General features: G+C 38.7%; 1 protein-coding gene across 6 annotated transcripts in view; it reads right to left on the minus strand.

Moving 5' to 3' along the window:
- CLCN5 (chloride voltage-gated channel 5) overlaps positions 1-16,802 on the minus strand; it is a 161,727-nt gene that overhangs the window by 32,421 nt on the left and 112,504 nt on the right. For all 6 annotated transcript variants that reach the window (XM_077889169.1, XM_077889171.1, XM_077889168.1 and 3 more), the window contains one exon: positions 12,871-13,017. In XM_077889169.1, the coding sequence (XP_077745295.1) occupies positions 12,871-13,017 (147 nt within the window). The remainder of the gene's footprint in view (positions 1-12,870; positions 13,018-16,802) is intronic.

Raw genomic sequence — 16,802 nt, forward strand, 5'->3', positions numbered from 1 at the left:
AAAATCAAACAAGGACCCTAAATGTCATATTGAGGCGCTTCAGTGAGTCTAGATTTTTGCCTCCCTAACCAAAAAAAGGTAAAACTTAACCCAAGTAAGTTTTTGAAGGCATAGTGTGCTCTAAGTTTTATAAAACAATTCAATACTCTAATAGGAAAATGATGAAAGTTAAAGTACAATTAGATCTCAATTTGAATAATTTTTTAAAAGCTCCTAAAGGGTAATTTGCACTGCTTGAGTCTGGGCAAAATGTCCAGAAAACGAGTCAGAAAAAAGTCAACATTTAAACAGCTCTCCCAGTAGGTTACCCTTAGGTCTAACAACTGAACAATGGGTCTTTAGAAATGCACTGCTTGAATGAGGAGGCATATAAATGAATGCATGTAGCTCATTTCCTTTTATGGAAAACTACTTTCTAATTGTTCCCTAAAAATCACATGATGCTTGAAACTAGACAACCCCATAAAATATAAGAAAAAAAATCCAATTTGAGAGTATGTTTATTTCAATCCCTAACCAAAAAGCCACTAGAAATTTACCCTGGAGGGCTAAACGGTAACTGATTAAGCGAACTTAGTTAAACACTAACAAAAACACAAGGGGAAAGAGAATAGAAAGAAACCTCATGCACAGACCCTGAAATAACTGCTTTATTTTATTTTATTTTTTTTAATAACTGCTTTAGTAATAGGCAGCTGCAGGATGGCTCACTTATTGGCAGCAGCCTGAAGAAAGAAAGGAATACTCAAAGCAATGGGCAGGGCTCTTGATGGTGTGTATCACAGGACCTGAAAAGAGGCCCATTTTTAAAAATGTATTTCAGTTTTTACAGGGATATGTTGTATGTTTGCAAGGCTGAAATGACATCTACAAAAAATTCAACAGTCTACCTAGCGTACGTCAACAGATACTCATCCTGTGGTTATTTGAATTTTCCCTTCATTCAACGGCAAGAACTAAGAGCCTATCCTATGCCATTTCTCACTTCCATACCTGCAGCCCCCTCCCTTTTTTTATTGGCTCGTCCATTCTAGATCTCCCAGAAAGTTAGGAACCCTTCCACATTCCATTTGTCTCTAGGTTTGAGACTACATTACAGTTGAAGCTCCAATACCTAGTCAACACTTTTAGGACCTTTCTATCAACTCGTCCCTCCATTTCACTTCTATTTTTGCTTTCCCATTTACCTAAACCCAGTGGCTGAAAAGCGATTGTTGGGGAGTCGCTCTCCCATCTAAGCCCTGGATAGGATCACAAGGCCATGCTATGCTTTAATACACTATCTTAATTGAACTCCAATTAAAAAATAAATGAATTCCAAAAAATACACTATCTTAGTTTGGCCCCTGAGGACATGTGTTCATATTTCTTTTTTTTTAAGATCTTTATTCATTCATATGAGAGAGACAGACAGACAGACAGGCAGGCAGAGGTAGAAGCAGGCTCCATGCAAGGAGCCTGATGCGGGACTTGATCCTGGGACTCCAAGAGCATGCCCTGGACTGAAGGCGGCGCTAAACCGCTGCGCCACCTGGGCTGCCCTGTGTTCATATTTCAAGGAGACTCCATTGACACACATCTGTACAGCCATACTATTTCTTAAATACTGAAAGACTTCCAGAGCTATAGATAACTACTTTCTTCTCCCAGGACTCTTCTCCCTGCCAACCATCCCCTAGAAGCTCCTGAATGTTCCCCATGTTTTAGCAGCTAGAACATCAGGAGGTTCCAGAACACTGCCCAGTGCTGCATCTGACATCCGGTCTGACTGGTCAGTACCTGTATTGTTTTGCACACGTTTCATTTAAGGACTGACTGCTTTGGTTTCCGTTCATGGCAGGTTAAAACTTGCAGGTGTCTAAGAGGCAGGAAGGACAACAAAGAGGAAGCTCTCTATCCCAACTCTGCTGCAAACTAGACAAAATAAGAGGTAGTGAGAGATGCAGGTAATGGGACTGCAAAAACTGCAATGAATCTACTACATTAAGTTTGAGGATTCTGAGAAGTATCCAGGAAGACAGGGTATGGCAGAACGGGATAGGGAAGACTTCAGAAACAAGGCAGAATCTAGATTCTAAGACCACCCTCAGGATCCCTGTTTCCTGATGGATACAGCTCTGTCCCCACCGGCCTGTAGACTTTTGCTTGATGGGGGACTTTTAGATTTCCTACTCCCAGCATCTGCTCTCATCTGGAAGTTCCCAACCCAATTCAACTTTCACTAACCACTGGAGCCAGGGTGCTAACTACCAGAGTTATTACCAAAGCTATGAGAAATAGAATGTGGATTGATGGCTTGGTATCTGCAGGCTCCAGCTGGACTAAGACACCACGAAAATCAATGGAGAACTGGATGTAGCGGGGCTAGATTTGACAAAGTTGCCAAGAGGGTTGGCCACATAAAGAAAACAATCCCTCAACTTCATGACTTGCTCTTCATTCCTTCCTTCTCAAATTTATACATTTATGGGACCAACGAAAGGATCAGGGAATGTAATGGGGAGGGAGACACTGCACTAAAAAGCATCTAACATGCCACAGTGTTGGGAAACCTCCCTGGTTAGCACAGTCCTGGGGGTAATAACATGTAATCACTGTTTCAGAAGCAGCGGTTCTCCAGTTCTTCTGTACTAAGTCTGCATCTATTTCTCTCTATTAATCCCCAAAAGGAAGTTGGGGACACACGATGAGCAATTATTCTTTGGCAGGGGCAAAAACTTCAAGAGGAAATCCCAATTAGGAAATTCTTCTTGGACTCACGGAAATGGTGTGATGTCAGGGTCAGAACTAACGAGTTATAGATATAAAACCTAGGGATTGCTCTTAAAGAAACACGTGTACCTACTCAAACCAGTGTGTGCGTGTTGTTCATTGCAGCACTGTTAGTAGGAGCAAAAACCTGGAAACAATGAAAAGAGTCCAGGAATGAGGGAATAGCTCAAGGGAAGAAGTAGACTGACATGTACTAAAATAGAAAAATCTCTCAAACACACTCTATGAAAAAAATCAAATTACAGAATAATAAGTAGAATGTTTTAAAAACTGTGTGTCTATGTGTTACCTGGATAGAAAAAGAATCCAAAGAGTCACATTGCATTATTTTTAGGGGCTATCTCTGGTGTGGGAAGTATGGGGAATGTCCTTCACATTTTGTAAACATGTGTATTATTTGAATCTTTAATAGTGACATGTATCTATGTGTTATGTCATAGTGGTTCTAAAAAGGAAAATAATGACCAAAAAAAAAAAAAAGAGATAACACAGCTAGAAGAGTAGAGACAGGACATTTCAAAGGGCAGACCTTTCATTCTGAGCGGCAGATCACTGGAGTATTTAGAAACAAAGCAGGTAAATTTTCAGACAATACCAGGAGGAAAGCACTGGGAGGAAGATGGCTTACAAAGTTTTTAAATGAAAGTCAATGGAAAGAAAGTCTTTGCTATTGGCCCTATTGTCCAGGAGTGAGAAGGTACAGATTCTAAGCCTAGCTCCACAAATCAGTAGTTGTATCACCTTGGGCAACTGCCTTAATCTCTGTGGGTTTCAGGTTCTCCATCTATAAAATGAGGGTGGAGTAAACAAGTATGATTTTTAAGGTCCCTTCCACCTCTGATATTTTATAAGTTTAGTGATAATTTTTTTAAATCACTCATACATTATGCTGAAGGACGTGAGAGGACCTTAAGCTTTGAGGAATTCCAAATGGTATTTTGATTGCATAGTTATTTGAGATCACTCTGCTGGCAGGATCATAAAATGGCAGTACCAATCCTTAGAAAAGAAAAGCAAGACTCAGCTCTTTGGTGAAGCATACGACAACCTGAGGCTCAATGCTTCAGCCGTATGGCTCACTAGAGTTATACCAATATGGCCAGTGTCTGTGGAGTACCCGCTAGCCACAGACCTCAAAAACATCTAGCATGCGCTCCTGAAACGTTGCAGCAACCCTTTACCCCATGCTGTAAATTGGAACAAGGTAAGGTTAAAAATAATCCACTCTGGATTTACTGCCAAAGGGCCTCTATGGTTTTTTTTTTTTCCTTCAAGAGGGGACCACAGTGGTTCCACTAACTGATAAACAAATGGGGAACTTCCAGATTCAGCTCTGACAAATGACGAACTTAGGAGTTGTTACTCTCATCCTTAACTACAAGAAAAAGCCAGACAAACTGAACAGTCAGTAACTTTTCATGGACCTACCTGAGGATTAAGGTTACAGGGGAAACTGCCACACCTAAATCTGAAGAGACAGGTTTATCCAAAAAGACAAAGACACAAGGAGGTCTGCTCACCTGAAGTAGAGACCAACGGAACCAGAAACTACTAGGGGACACTTGGATGGCAATGACGAAAGTGCTGAAGGCTGAGTGTAGACTTGCATGAGAGTGAGGAACTTCTGAGCCTTGCACTTCTGTGGCCTCTACCTCCAGGAACCATACCAAGTTCTCACAGTAGAGATAAGAGAAAGATCCCCTCCTGGCTCTGACGAGGGGAGGGGAAGAGTAATCATGTGAAATTCCCCAGAGCTTTCTCTATACCAAAGGCCTATGCTCCAGGGGGAAATACTTTGCCTGAGCCTTATCCCAGTTGGGGGAAGGGCATTCCTCTCACTCTGGCAGACACAGACACACACACCCCACCACCCCAGCCTTCTTGTCTCACCCAAAGGAAGAAAAAAAAAACATATTCAACAGGGGTCTGGGCTTCCAGGAGATGGACTGGGAATGCCATGGTTGGAACAGAAGTATGGGGCAGAAAGAACAAAAACCATACCACTGGACTAAACTGTGTGAGGGTCACAGCCACAAGACACAGGCCCAACAGACACTGACACTTAACAGAAGATTATAAAATGACCTGCTCCCACATACCTTACCACAACACCAAGGGGGCTCCAGTATAATGACAGTAGGTGGCAGCTGAAAGAACTACAAGCCACAGAATCTCTCCCAACAAACTGCACTTAAAGGAAACTCAAAATCAGGCAGTGACACGAAAACAAGGACACTACAAAATTTTAACCCTCTGGCACAGACGGTTACACCAAACATTAAACAGCCCAACTTCTAGCCACTCTACCATAAATTCATAAAGGAATGAAACTAGAAACCAGTAAGAAAAATAGCTGAAGGGGCACCTGAGTGGCTCAGTCAGTTAAGCCTCTGCCTTCAGCTCAGGTCATGATCTCAGAGCCCTGGAATTGATCCCATGTTGGGCTCCCTGCTCAGCAGGAGTCTGCTTCTCCCTCTCCTTCTGCCTCCTGCTCTGCCTGCTTGTGCTTGCTCAATTGACAGGGCGGGGGGCAGTGGCAAACACATACATACATACATACATACATACATAAGTAAATAAATAAAATTTTTTTAAAACACAACTAAACATAGTCTTACCATACAATACAGCAATCACACACCTATACATTTACCCAACTGACTTGAAAACTTATGGCCTACACAAAAACCTACATACAGATGTCTATAGTAGTTTTGGTCATAGTTGCCAAAAGGTGAAGAATCCAAGATCTCCTTCAGTAGCTAGGTGAATGGATAGACAAACTGCCCTCTATCCAGACAATGGAATACTATTCAGCAATGAAAAGGAACGAGACATTAATACACACAAGGACATGGAGGAATCTTAAATTCATATTGCTAAGTGAAAGGAGCCAACCTGAGAGGCCTCTAGACTGCATGATTCCATTTACTGACATTCTGGAAAAGTCAAATTGATGGACATGAAAAACAGACTGTTAGTTACCAGGGGCTCAGAAGGGAGGTGCCTGAAGAGGTAAAGCATGGGGGATATTTTTTTTTAGTGCAGTGAAACTATTCTGCATGATACTGTAATAGTGGATACCTATCACGATGTGTTTGTCAAAATCCATAGAATTTATTGCACAGTGGACCTTCATGTATGCAAAGATTTTTTTAAGATGGAATGCAGAATGTGACAGAAGAATCTATATTACAAATCTGTGAAACAGCCTCATGGAAGTAGGTAGAGAGGAAAAAGGTGCTGATTCAAGAAACTGGAACTGAGTGGAGTCTATAAGACTAAAGGCAAAAGAAATTGTGCTTAAGTACTATATTCTAGTTGACAAAGTAGTTTCCCATGGAAGTTAAAGGTTAATAATTTGAAACCACCATCCATGCACACTGGAAGTTAAATAATGGATGGTGGATGGCAGGAGCCAAGTTTCTCACTACCTGGAGTGGGAGGTTACAAATAAGCAAGGGGAGGAGGCTACAATGACCCATGTGTTAATGGAGTAGAATTAGAGATATTCATATGATCTCATGTTTAGCTTAATGTAGACACAGATGGTTACATGTAGATAATGTCTATTTATAGATATATATGTAGACATGGGTCAGTATACACGCATATATTTTTTTACTGAGTGGCTAAGAGAGCCTAAAGCATAATGCCCCATTAGAAATGAACACACCTACTGCCCATATCTTCATTTCTAATACCATTTTCTACTAAAAGGAACCAGGGCTCCCCTTGGGAGAAATGGTACATTGTAGTGCCAGGAAAAAAATAAGTGCTCTAGAAAACCCCACAGTGACAGGGGTGTATCAAAGGAAAACAGAAAATTGAAAGAGCTCCAAATGGCCAAAACTGGAAAAATTTGAACAAAATAAAGTAGAAATGGATTATAACCCAAAGTTTAAACAAATGAGTCCCTGCTGACATAAATAAGTAGTTGAATAAATACATGGGAGAGAAGAGACAAATGTCCCATGCAGAACAATTCCAAATATTTTCTCAAGGAGGTGGAGCATAACTCCCTAGTCTTAAGTGTGAGCTATACAGTGAGTTCCTTCCAAAGAGTACATTATGGAAAGGATGAAAAGTAAGTTACTTTACAGTGGAGAAAGCTGACAGACACTACCTCAGCCAGAAGATCAAGGTTAAAATCAGCAGCCTAAGTAATATCAACAATATACAGCCTGGATATATGATATGATGAGAATGGTACTTTACTTCTACTCTTCCTCCCTAAAACCTATAACCCCAGTCTAATCATGAGATAAAAAAAATCAGACAAATTCCAATTGAGGGACATTCTATAAAGTACCTGAGAGGTATTCAAAACTGTCAGCTGGTGCAGCCGCTATGGAAAACCGTATGGTGGTTCCTCAAAAAATTAAAAATAGAATTACCATACTATCTAGTAATTCCACTTCTGGGAACATAACCAAAGGAAATGAAAATGCTAACTCAAAAATACTAACTCCCATGTTCACTGCAGCATTATTTATAATAGCCAAGACATGGCAACAGCCTAAGTGTCCATCAATGATGAATGAATAAAGAAACCGTGGTATATACATATACAATGGAATATTATTCAGCCATTTAAAAAAATGAGGAAATCCTACATTTGTAACAGCATGGATAGACACTGGGAGCATTATTCTAAGTGAAATAAGTCAGACAGAGAAAGACAAATACGTGTGAGCTCACATTATATGTGGAATCTGGAAAAAAAAAAAAGAACTCATAGAAAAAGAAATCAGATTTATGCTTACCAGAGGCAGGGGGTGGGAAGATGGAGAATTGGAGAAAGGTGTTCAAAAAGGTACAAACTTCCAGTTCCAAGATTAAAAAGCACTAGGGATAGAATGTACAACATGATGGGCTATAGTTAATAGTTAACACAGCTGTATGATATATAGGACAGTTGTTAAGAGAGTAAATCCTAAGAGTTCTCATTACAAGGAAAGGAACAATTTTTTTCTTTTGATTCTATCTCTATGAGATGATGGATATTAACTAAACCTACTGTGGTAATCACTTCACAGTATATATAAATCAAACCATCATGCTGTAAGCCTTAAACCTATACAATGATGTATATCAATTATTTCTAAATGAAACCAGGGGAGAAAAGAACACAGGTATGTAATGAAGTTTAAAAGCTACTGAAACAAAAACCTGCCAAGGTCATCAAAAACAAAGTCAGTCTGAGAAACCATCATGGCAAAGAGGAGTTCCAGGGTGACACGGAGACTAAATGTCATGTGATATCCCAGATAGGTAAAAACTAATTACATATGAATAAGGCATTTACTTTAAATAAGATAAAAATATAAATAGATGGGAAGAGATAAGAAAGCACGGATTCTAAAATCTGATCAGATATTTTCCTATCAAGTAACCTAAAGGAAGCCTTGAAAGCCTGTGGACATCATAATAAGCCTCATTTTGAGGGTTCGGCATATAAAACTGGTATGGTTTATGGCCCCAAAGAGTTTTTGATACAGGACACTATTTTTTTTTCAAGCTCAAAAAGCAGCAGTAACAATTGCCATCCTCCCAGGCTAAGTATTTAAGGAAGTTTGAGTATGATGAGGGTGATGGGCTCTGAATTCCCTTTCCTTATCCTCCCTGTGCCATCCACACAATTGCTTGAGTCAACTGAAGTGCTAACAGGAGCCCATGAGCTGGAGCCCAAGATGTTTTCCATTTCTCTCTGGAGGAATACTAGAAGCTTTCCTTGCAGCATGGCAGAACAAACACAACTGTTTCACAGCTTACTTGGTGGATTTCACACACTGTCATGTGTTCCATTTTCAAAGACATTCTTTCTTCCCTGGGACATTGGGAGGTTTGTTGAGGCTTGCAAGGGTGGTCTGGGCACGTTCTCCCACACGAGGGAGACTCGGCCTGCTCTCCTACTCTGCCTGGGCTTTGAAGTCATCTGTGACTCTTCTAGTTTATTCCCCATATCTAATTAGCCCTATCAATCCCCCCTTTTGAAATTTCTCCAGAAGTGATTATCCCTTCCTCTCCATTCCTGTTGCCTTAATTCAGGCCTTTTAATCTTTTAACTAAACTATTTTTAAATAACAGTTTAACCAGTCTGCTAGTCTTCAACCCACTCTTCCCCTGACTCCATCCTCCATACAGCCATAAATTTTTGAAAAGACCAACCTGATCATATCATTCCTCTGCTTTTAAATCATTTGATAACTCCTTGGTTACAAGATAAGGTCCTGAAGCATAGACAGCCTAGCTCTCACCCAGACTTCTAACTCGATCTCCTACCCTATCCCAGGCTATCCTTCCTCTTACTCCCACTGTCACCATCTCTGCCCCCAGGAGCCTCAGACCTCAGATGCACAGACTGTGCTGCCTGAGTAGAAAAGGCACTCTCATGCTCCTGTGCCTTTACCTGTGTTGCTCTCTCCTGCCAGGAAAGTTTCTTCACTCAAGAATTAGGAGTAGCAAGGCACTTGAGGTAGAAAGACAAAGAGGTGAGGGAAACAAGGGTGCTGATGAGTATTATTAAAACAGCACAATGCCATGTTTCTAATCTGGGTGCTCCATAAATACCGAATAACTGAACGGGTGAATGAATGAATTGCCAAACCATGATGTCCAGGCTGCAGAGGCAGGCAAGTAAGAACAGATGGGCCATAAGAACAGCTCTGAATTTTTTCCTATTACTCAAACTCTTTTTTCTGCTTCCCTCCCCCTTCCCTTCTTTGAGACCTCAATGTTTATGTTTCTTCTCATTTACAGACTACTATAACACTACCACAGATGCATTTAACCATGCCATGCATAATTTATTTATTCATTCCTCATAAATCAATCCCTCTAGCCATCTGGAAAACAAGAACCACTTCTACTACCTTTCAAGCTCCTTTTAACTAATCTTTTTAGTACGTGCTATTGTGCCTGGTACAAAATGTAGTGTTTTATGCACAGCCGCACCACTGATATCAAGGACTTTATGACCTTTTTTCTGTTGTTGTGTACATTTCGGAAATCCTGTGTGAAAACATTAAATAAAGTACAATTAAAAAGCAAAGCAAGAAAATTATATCACTACAGAGCATAGTAAATGGACTGAATTCTGTGTGCAACGCATAGAAAACAGCTTTGTTGTTTTATGGTCAAACCTCGTCATTCACATGCAGTCCTGTAAAGAAAGGCAAGTGAAAAGTGGCAAAGGCCTATTAATGTAAGAACACATTCTACAATCACAAGCAATGTCTACATCTCATCTGCCTTAGCTTTTGGGTGTATTAAATAGGAATAAGAGATACTCATACTTGGTTGCCTCCATTGCCTACTGAGAACAATGTGAACACAAAAAGTACTTTGGTGATATGGACGTTGTATGACATCATTTTTGGTTAGAAGCAGTAATGATAACTAAGCTAAACTCTCTGGATTAGCCAGAAGGCTTATGAGCGGTGGTCAGTTTAAGTTTATGGATAGCCTATCTGGCTACTCCACCAGAGCCAGTAATTGTTCTAACCCATTCCCAAGGGTTCTGACTACGCATAAGTGGAAGTGATACACAAACACATGGCCCTTTCATAGAAGGAGGCAAATGTGAAAAATCACTAAATACCAAACCACGAGTACCTTTCTTTTATGAACTTTAAATTCAGAGGCTCTCTTCTACTGTTACTACCTTTGGGCGCCTCAACTAGACAATTTCTTCTGAACCTGTGGTTTTCATACTGGCTATGTTCTTCCCAAGTTGGTCACCTCCACAGAAAGGCCTTCCCTAACCTTTCTAACTTTCTAACCTTTCAAAAGTATTTTTCCTCAGTTATCCTGTATTGTCATTCACTCTATTTCCATCTTGGTAGTTATCATGATGGGTAAATAACTAACTGGTCTGTTTGTTTACTAATTTCCCCAGCTAGATCTAAATTCCAGATCAACTTGGATCATACCTATGTTAATCCCACCACTGTATCAGTTCTACAACAGTGCTTGCTTCATATCAGGTATTCAAAAAGTATTTGTTGAATGAATGGGTGAAGGAGCTTGTCCTCACAGACAAGGTTAATCCAAACTTGTTAGCATGACATTCAAGGCCCCAATTTATTTATTTGGGCTTGTATTCTGCCTTTTTATATCTCTGTATATTAGGCCTATTGATATCTCTGTAAAAGCTCACTTTCTGTCTGGAATGCTCTTCTTCCTACTAAATAACTTGTCGTTCAAGGACCTTCCCAAACATACCTTTTCTGTGAAATCTTTTCCAATCCTAGACACACAGAGACAAATATAATGCTTCCTTTGCTAAGTTCTTATAAGAGTTATAACACTCAGAATATAGGGTTATAACAGAAATAAAATAATAATAATAACAATGAGAGCCTAACATTTTATTGAGCAGTAACTTGATGCTGGGTAAAATTATAACTACTTTATGTTACTATTTCATTTAGTCCTGAAAATGACTCTAAGAATTAGGTATTATCATAAGTACTTAATGTTTGTTTAGCCAGCTAGAATCAACTTCATGAAGGCAGGGAGGGTACCTTAAAACCTTGCTAAATCCCAGAACCTAGCCAAATTTCTACAATATCATAAACCCCCAATACAAATTTGATAAATAATAAATTCTGACATAGGTTTTTGTTCTCTGACTCTCTCTTGAGAATGGCAATCCCAATCAGTTAAAAACCAGACAGTAAAAATTTAATATCAAAGTCCTTTCTAATTATAAGAAACTCAGAAGTCAGAAAAGAAATGGGTGACATATCTGGCTATGTATAAATTTATAATATTTGTAGATTTTTTTAAAGTAAACAAGAACAACACAGAAATGGAAATAATACACTCCACCTACATTAGACAAAACATTAGTAGCAATAAATGAAAAGCTGCTAGAAAAAGATAAGAAAAGATAAAAAAAAAGATAAGAAAAGATAATCAGCCCATCAGAAAAACAGGAACTTCACAGAAACAGGAAACTTCCAGAAAAAGAAATTTAAATGGTTAGTAAACATGCTCAACCTCATTAAACTAAAAAAGTTAAAATTAAAACAATGATGAGTATTTATTATTTTATTTTCCCTACCATAGGGTAAAGATGAAAAAATTCTAATATTCAGCACAAGAAAGGCTGTGGGAAAATAAGCACTCATATACTCATGCTACAGAATTGTTCTAATACACTTAAAAGATACACACACACACACACAAGGTTGATCATTGCAGCATTGTTTATAATAGCAAAAGATTGGAAACTGAAATGTACATCAGGAAACTTAGTTAAACAAACTATGGTATAGCTATACCATGAAATTATATGCAGTTATTGAAAAGAATGTTACTGGAAAACCAAATGATAGAGGAAATTCTCCTTTTATAAATGTATTCCAGATAATAAAAGCCCAATTATCAAAAAGGGAGAGGATTTGAACAAACACTTCATTGGAAAGGAAATAAGGTTGGCAAATAAGCACATGGAATGATGTTCAACATCATAAGGTATTAAGGAAATTAAATTAAAACCATGATGAGATAACACTACACGCCTATTAGAATACCTAAAATAAAAATTACCGAAAATACCCAGAGCTGTTAAGGATAGGGAACAAGCAGAACTTCCATTCATAGCTAGTTCAGATGTAAAATGGTATAGCCACTCTGGAAAATGGTTTGGCAGTTTCTTATAAAGTTCCACATACATTTACCACACGACCCAGTGATCCCATTTCAGGCTATATATAGCAAGGAAAAAGGAATGAATGACCTGAATTCATCTCTAAGGCATTAGGCTGAGTGAATGAAGTCAGTCTCAAAGGTGACATACTATGTGATTCCATGCATATGACATCCCGGAAAAGAAAAAAATACAAGGACAGAGAATAGATCAGTGGTTACCAGGGGCTGGGGTGGAGGAGATATGGCTGCAAAGAGATATAACAAGAGGGAACTCTTTGGGTTGTTGAACTGTTCTGGATCCTGTCAGTGGAGGTGGTTACAAAACTTTCTGCATGTGTTAGGACTCCTAAGACTGCACCAGAAAATAAATGAATTTTACTGTGTATACATTAAAAAATAATTTTTAGAAAGACAAACTGTCATCAACAGTAATGCTACCTTCTATTTCTCCATCTAAGGGAGGAACATCATCTCTCATGGAAAAATCCATAGCTGTCCCTGGTATGTCCATCAAGTCTTCATCACTGGAGCTGCTCCGGAAGCTATTGAGACTCCCCTGCTGAAAGCCTCTGTTATCCATGGCTCCTGTGCAGAAAGAAAAACAGGAGGCTTATCACAGTGACCTTCAAGCCCCTTACCACTATCTTTTATTTATTGTGGTAAATACACATAAAATTTACCATTTCAACCATTCTAAACTAGACAATTCAGTAGCATTTTCATTTACAATGTTTTGTACTTATCATCACTCTCCATTTCCAGAAATTTGTCATCATTCCAAAACAGAAACTCCAGACCCATAAACAAAACTCCCCACTATCCCCAGCCCCTTTTAACTGCTATTCTCTGTCTCCATGATTTGCCAATTCCAGACATTGCATATAAATATAATCGTACAATATGTAGCCTTTGGTGTTTGGCTTCTTTCATATCTCATAATGTTTTCAAGGCTCATCATGTTCTGGCATGTATCAGTACTTCATTCCATTTTCAGACTGAAAAATACCCATTGTAAAGATAGACCCCATTTTGTTTATTCATGTATCAGTTGATGGACATTTTGGTGGTTTTCACCTTTTGGGTTACTACTGATTCTATTTTCTATTATTGAAGTATAGTTGACATACATTATATTACTTTCAGGTGCACGACACAGTGATTCAAAAATTCTATACATTACTCAGTGATCACCACGATAAGTGTAGTCACCATCTGTCACCATAAAATGTTATTACAATATTATTGACTATATTACCTATGTGGTACTTTCTATCTCTGTGACTTATTTACTTTATAAATGGAAGTTCCTGCCTCTTCGTCCCCTTCATCTATTTCACTCATTCCTCACCCACCTCCCCTCTGGCAACCACCTGTTCTCTCAATTTGAGTCTGTTTCTTTGTTCATATTTGTTTTTTTAGATTCCACATATAAGACAAATAATATGGTATTTGTCTTTCTCTGTCAGACTTATTTCACTTAGTAGAATACCCTCTAGGTCTGAGTAACATTCCACTGTGTATATATACCACATCTTCTTTATCCATTCATCTACCAATGGACACTTGGGTTGTTTCTATATCTTAGCTATTGTAAATAATACTGTAATAAACATAGGGGTACATATGTCTTTTTCAAATTAGTGTTTTCAAATTTTCTTGAAGTAAATACCCAGTCATGGAGTTACTGGATCACATGTTATTCCTATGTTTAACTAAAGAACCCCCACACTGTTTTCCACAATGGTTGCACCAATTTACATTCCAACCAACAGTACACAAGAGTAATCTTCTCTCCACATCCTCACCCACACTTGTTATTTCTTCTCTTTTTGATACTAACCATTCTGAGTGGGGGTGAGGTGGTACCTCATTGTGGTTTTGCTTCGCATTTCCCTATCACTAATAGTGATATTGAGCATCTTTTCATGTCTGTTGGTCATCTGTATGTCTTCTTTGGAAAAATATCTATTCAGGGTTACTGCTTATTCTTAGGTCTTCTTTCATGTTCTTACTTGGACAATACAGATATGCAAACTACTTAGTATGTTTAGTTTCCCTTCAGATGGAATGTGCCTCTACCTTACCATGTAGTTAACAGCAGTTTTTTGAGAATCATGCAAATGAGCAAACCAAATGAGGGCATGTGTACAAAACTCATGGGAGTTCAAAAGTAATCAACTAAGAGGCGCCTGGGTGGCTCAGCAGTTGAGTGTCTGCCTTCAGCTCGGGGTGTGATCCTGCAGTCCCGGGATCAAGTCCCACATCGGGCTCCCTGCATGGAGCTTGCTTCTCCCTCTGCCTCTGTCTCTGCCTCTCTCTTTCTCTGTGTTTCTCATGAATAAATAAAATCCTTAAAAAATAAAATAAAATAATCAACTGAAATAAAACCTAGACATCAGTACTAAGAAATGTGCTGGCCATTTAGGAATAGAGAAACATTAACTTATGGCTCTGATTCTCCCAGAGCTCATAACACAATGCAGATGCTCAGAAATACTGGGAAAAAGAGTCATGTTATGCTGTTTAATGTTTTTCTCTGCTCAATAATTTAATATTAAAGATGAAACATTTCCTACATCCCAAGTGTTAATCTTCAGATTATAAATTCTACTCAAAAAAATCTTAGCATATTGATTTAAAAAAATAGCATTATAGTCAACTTTACTTCACCTAGCCTTGCCCCCTCCATTTTTTAAAATGAAAATCTTGATCCAAAATCATAGTCAACATAGTTATTTTGGGTTTGACAAATAATAATCCTGTTGAAGTATTCCAATCCTTTTGAGAAACTTCTTACTTTATTAAGGTTATCAGAATTATATGTGATGAATGTGGAAAAATCAGATAAATTAAGCAATAGGGCCAGAAAACTGGAGCAACAGATAAATATTTTAAGCATTGGGCATAAAGGATAAATAACCAACATTTACCAGGTACTGATCAATTTTTAGGCACAGGGCTATGTGCTTAAGCTAAACTCTTTTACTTAACTTTTCCAATGATCCATGCCGAGGCATTATCACTCCTAGTGCAGATGAGGAAACTCATGAAGCTCAGAGAGCCTAAGTACTTGCCCAGGTAATATTTTGTAAAAAGTCAAGCTCTAAATCATGTGTTCAACTTCCTTAATAACTCACTTGTAATAGACAGCAGATTGACTGATGTGTGAGTGACATTTATGAACCACCTACTATGTACAAATCATTGTGGGACAGAAGGACAGATACAAAGATGGTGCTGGGGAGGCCAGATGAGATGAAGATTTAGTGACAAAGATTTGAGAGTTATCAACATCAAGGTGATGTTGAAACCAAGAGAACAGATATCCCAAGGAAAATCTGTCATTCACTTATGGATAAGGACATATATAAAGAAAAGAAATGCATCCCCAGCAGCCTCCCTTAATACGCACAAAAAGCCTGAACTGTGTACAGACATGAACAAGAAGTTCCTCAGGAACACTACCATGCTTATGTATGTGGTGATATATGGTCAGGTAGGGAAGGTAGGGTCATTTATCCAAAGGTACTAATTAATAATGAATAATATACAAAAGTATGGATCAGAAACCATTTGCTCAGCTACAAAAACTCTAACCTTGCTATGTGGATCGAGTGGGTCCCAGGAGACTGAGAATCCATCCTCTGTGGCCTGAGCAGAGCTCCTTGGTTGCTGCTTGTAAATCCTTCGTCCTTGCTGGACACTTTCCCCTGCTCTACTCCTTCCTTCACTCCCCTTTTTTTGAGCACTTCCACAACAAAAATGTTTACCCAGAATGCCCTGTCTCAGTTGTCGCTTCTAGGGAAACTGATCTACTACAGGATCCTTATCAGTTTTCTCCTATTACTAACAACACAGAGGAAATTCTAAATTTTTCTGTCTTCCATACAGGAAGAAGTGTTTTTACTATACAGGAAGAAGTGTTTTTACTTTTTATCTAAGGAAAAAAAAGAGCCCCTCAGCTCTGGATCTGAGATCACAGATCCTTCTCCACCGTCGTCTGATTTATTTTATTTGATCCTTTAAAGAAACCTACTATCCCTAACTCTCATCTCTACCTCAGGCTCTAGTCCTGAATTCCCAAGAACTCCACTTGACACTTGTATTGCTACCTCAAACTCAACAGGATGAAAATGAAAAATATAGCAGAAATAATATCAACTTAAACGCAAACCATAAAATCAAAACAAGACATGTTCCCTGTCTTCACCCTCCACATCTAACTTTCCTTTTAAAATGCAGCTGGCATCAGAGTCAATATTTGTAGTTAATATTTGTCTAATTCTGGATTTACCACATTCAACAAACTTACAAAAAGTACTCTATCTCAAGAGTAGGTATTCCAGGTTTCTAGAAATCTTACCTAAAAA

This window comes from Canis aureus, chromosome X (genome assembly GCF_053574225.1).
Source record: "Canis aureus isolate CA01 chromosome X, VMU_Caureus_v.1.0, whole genome shotgun sequence".
In the NCBI taxonomy this organism is placed as follows: domain Eukaryota; kingdom Metazoa; phylum Chordata; class Mammalia; order Carnivora; family Canidae; genus Canis; species Canis aureus.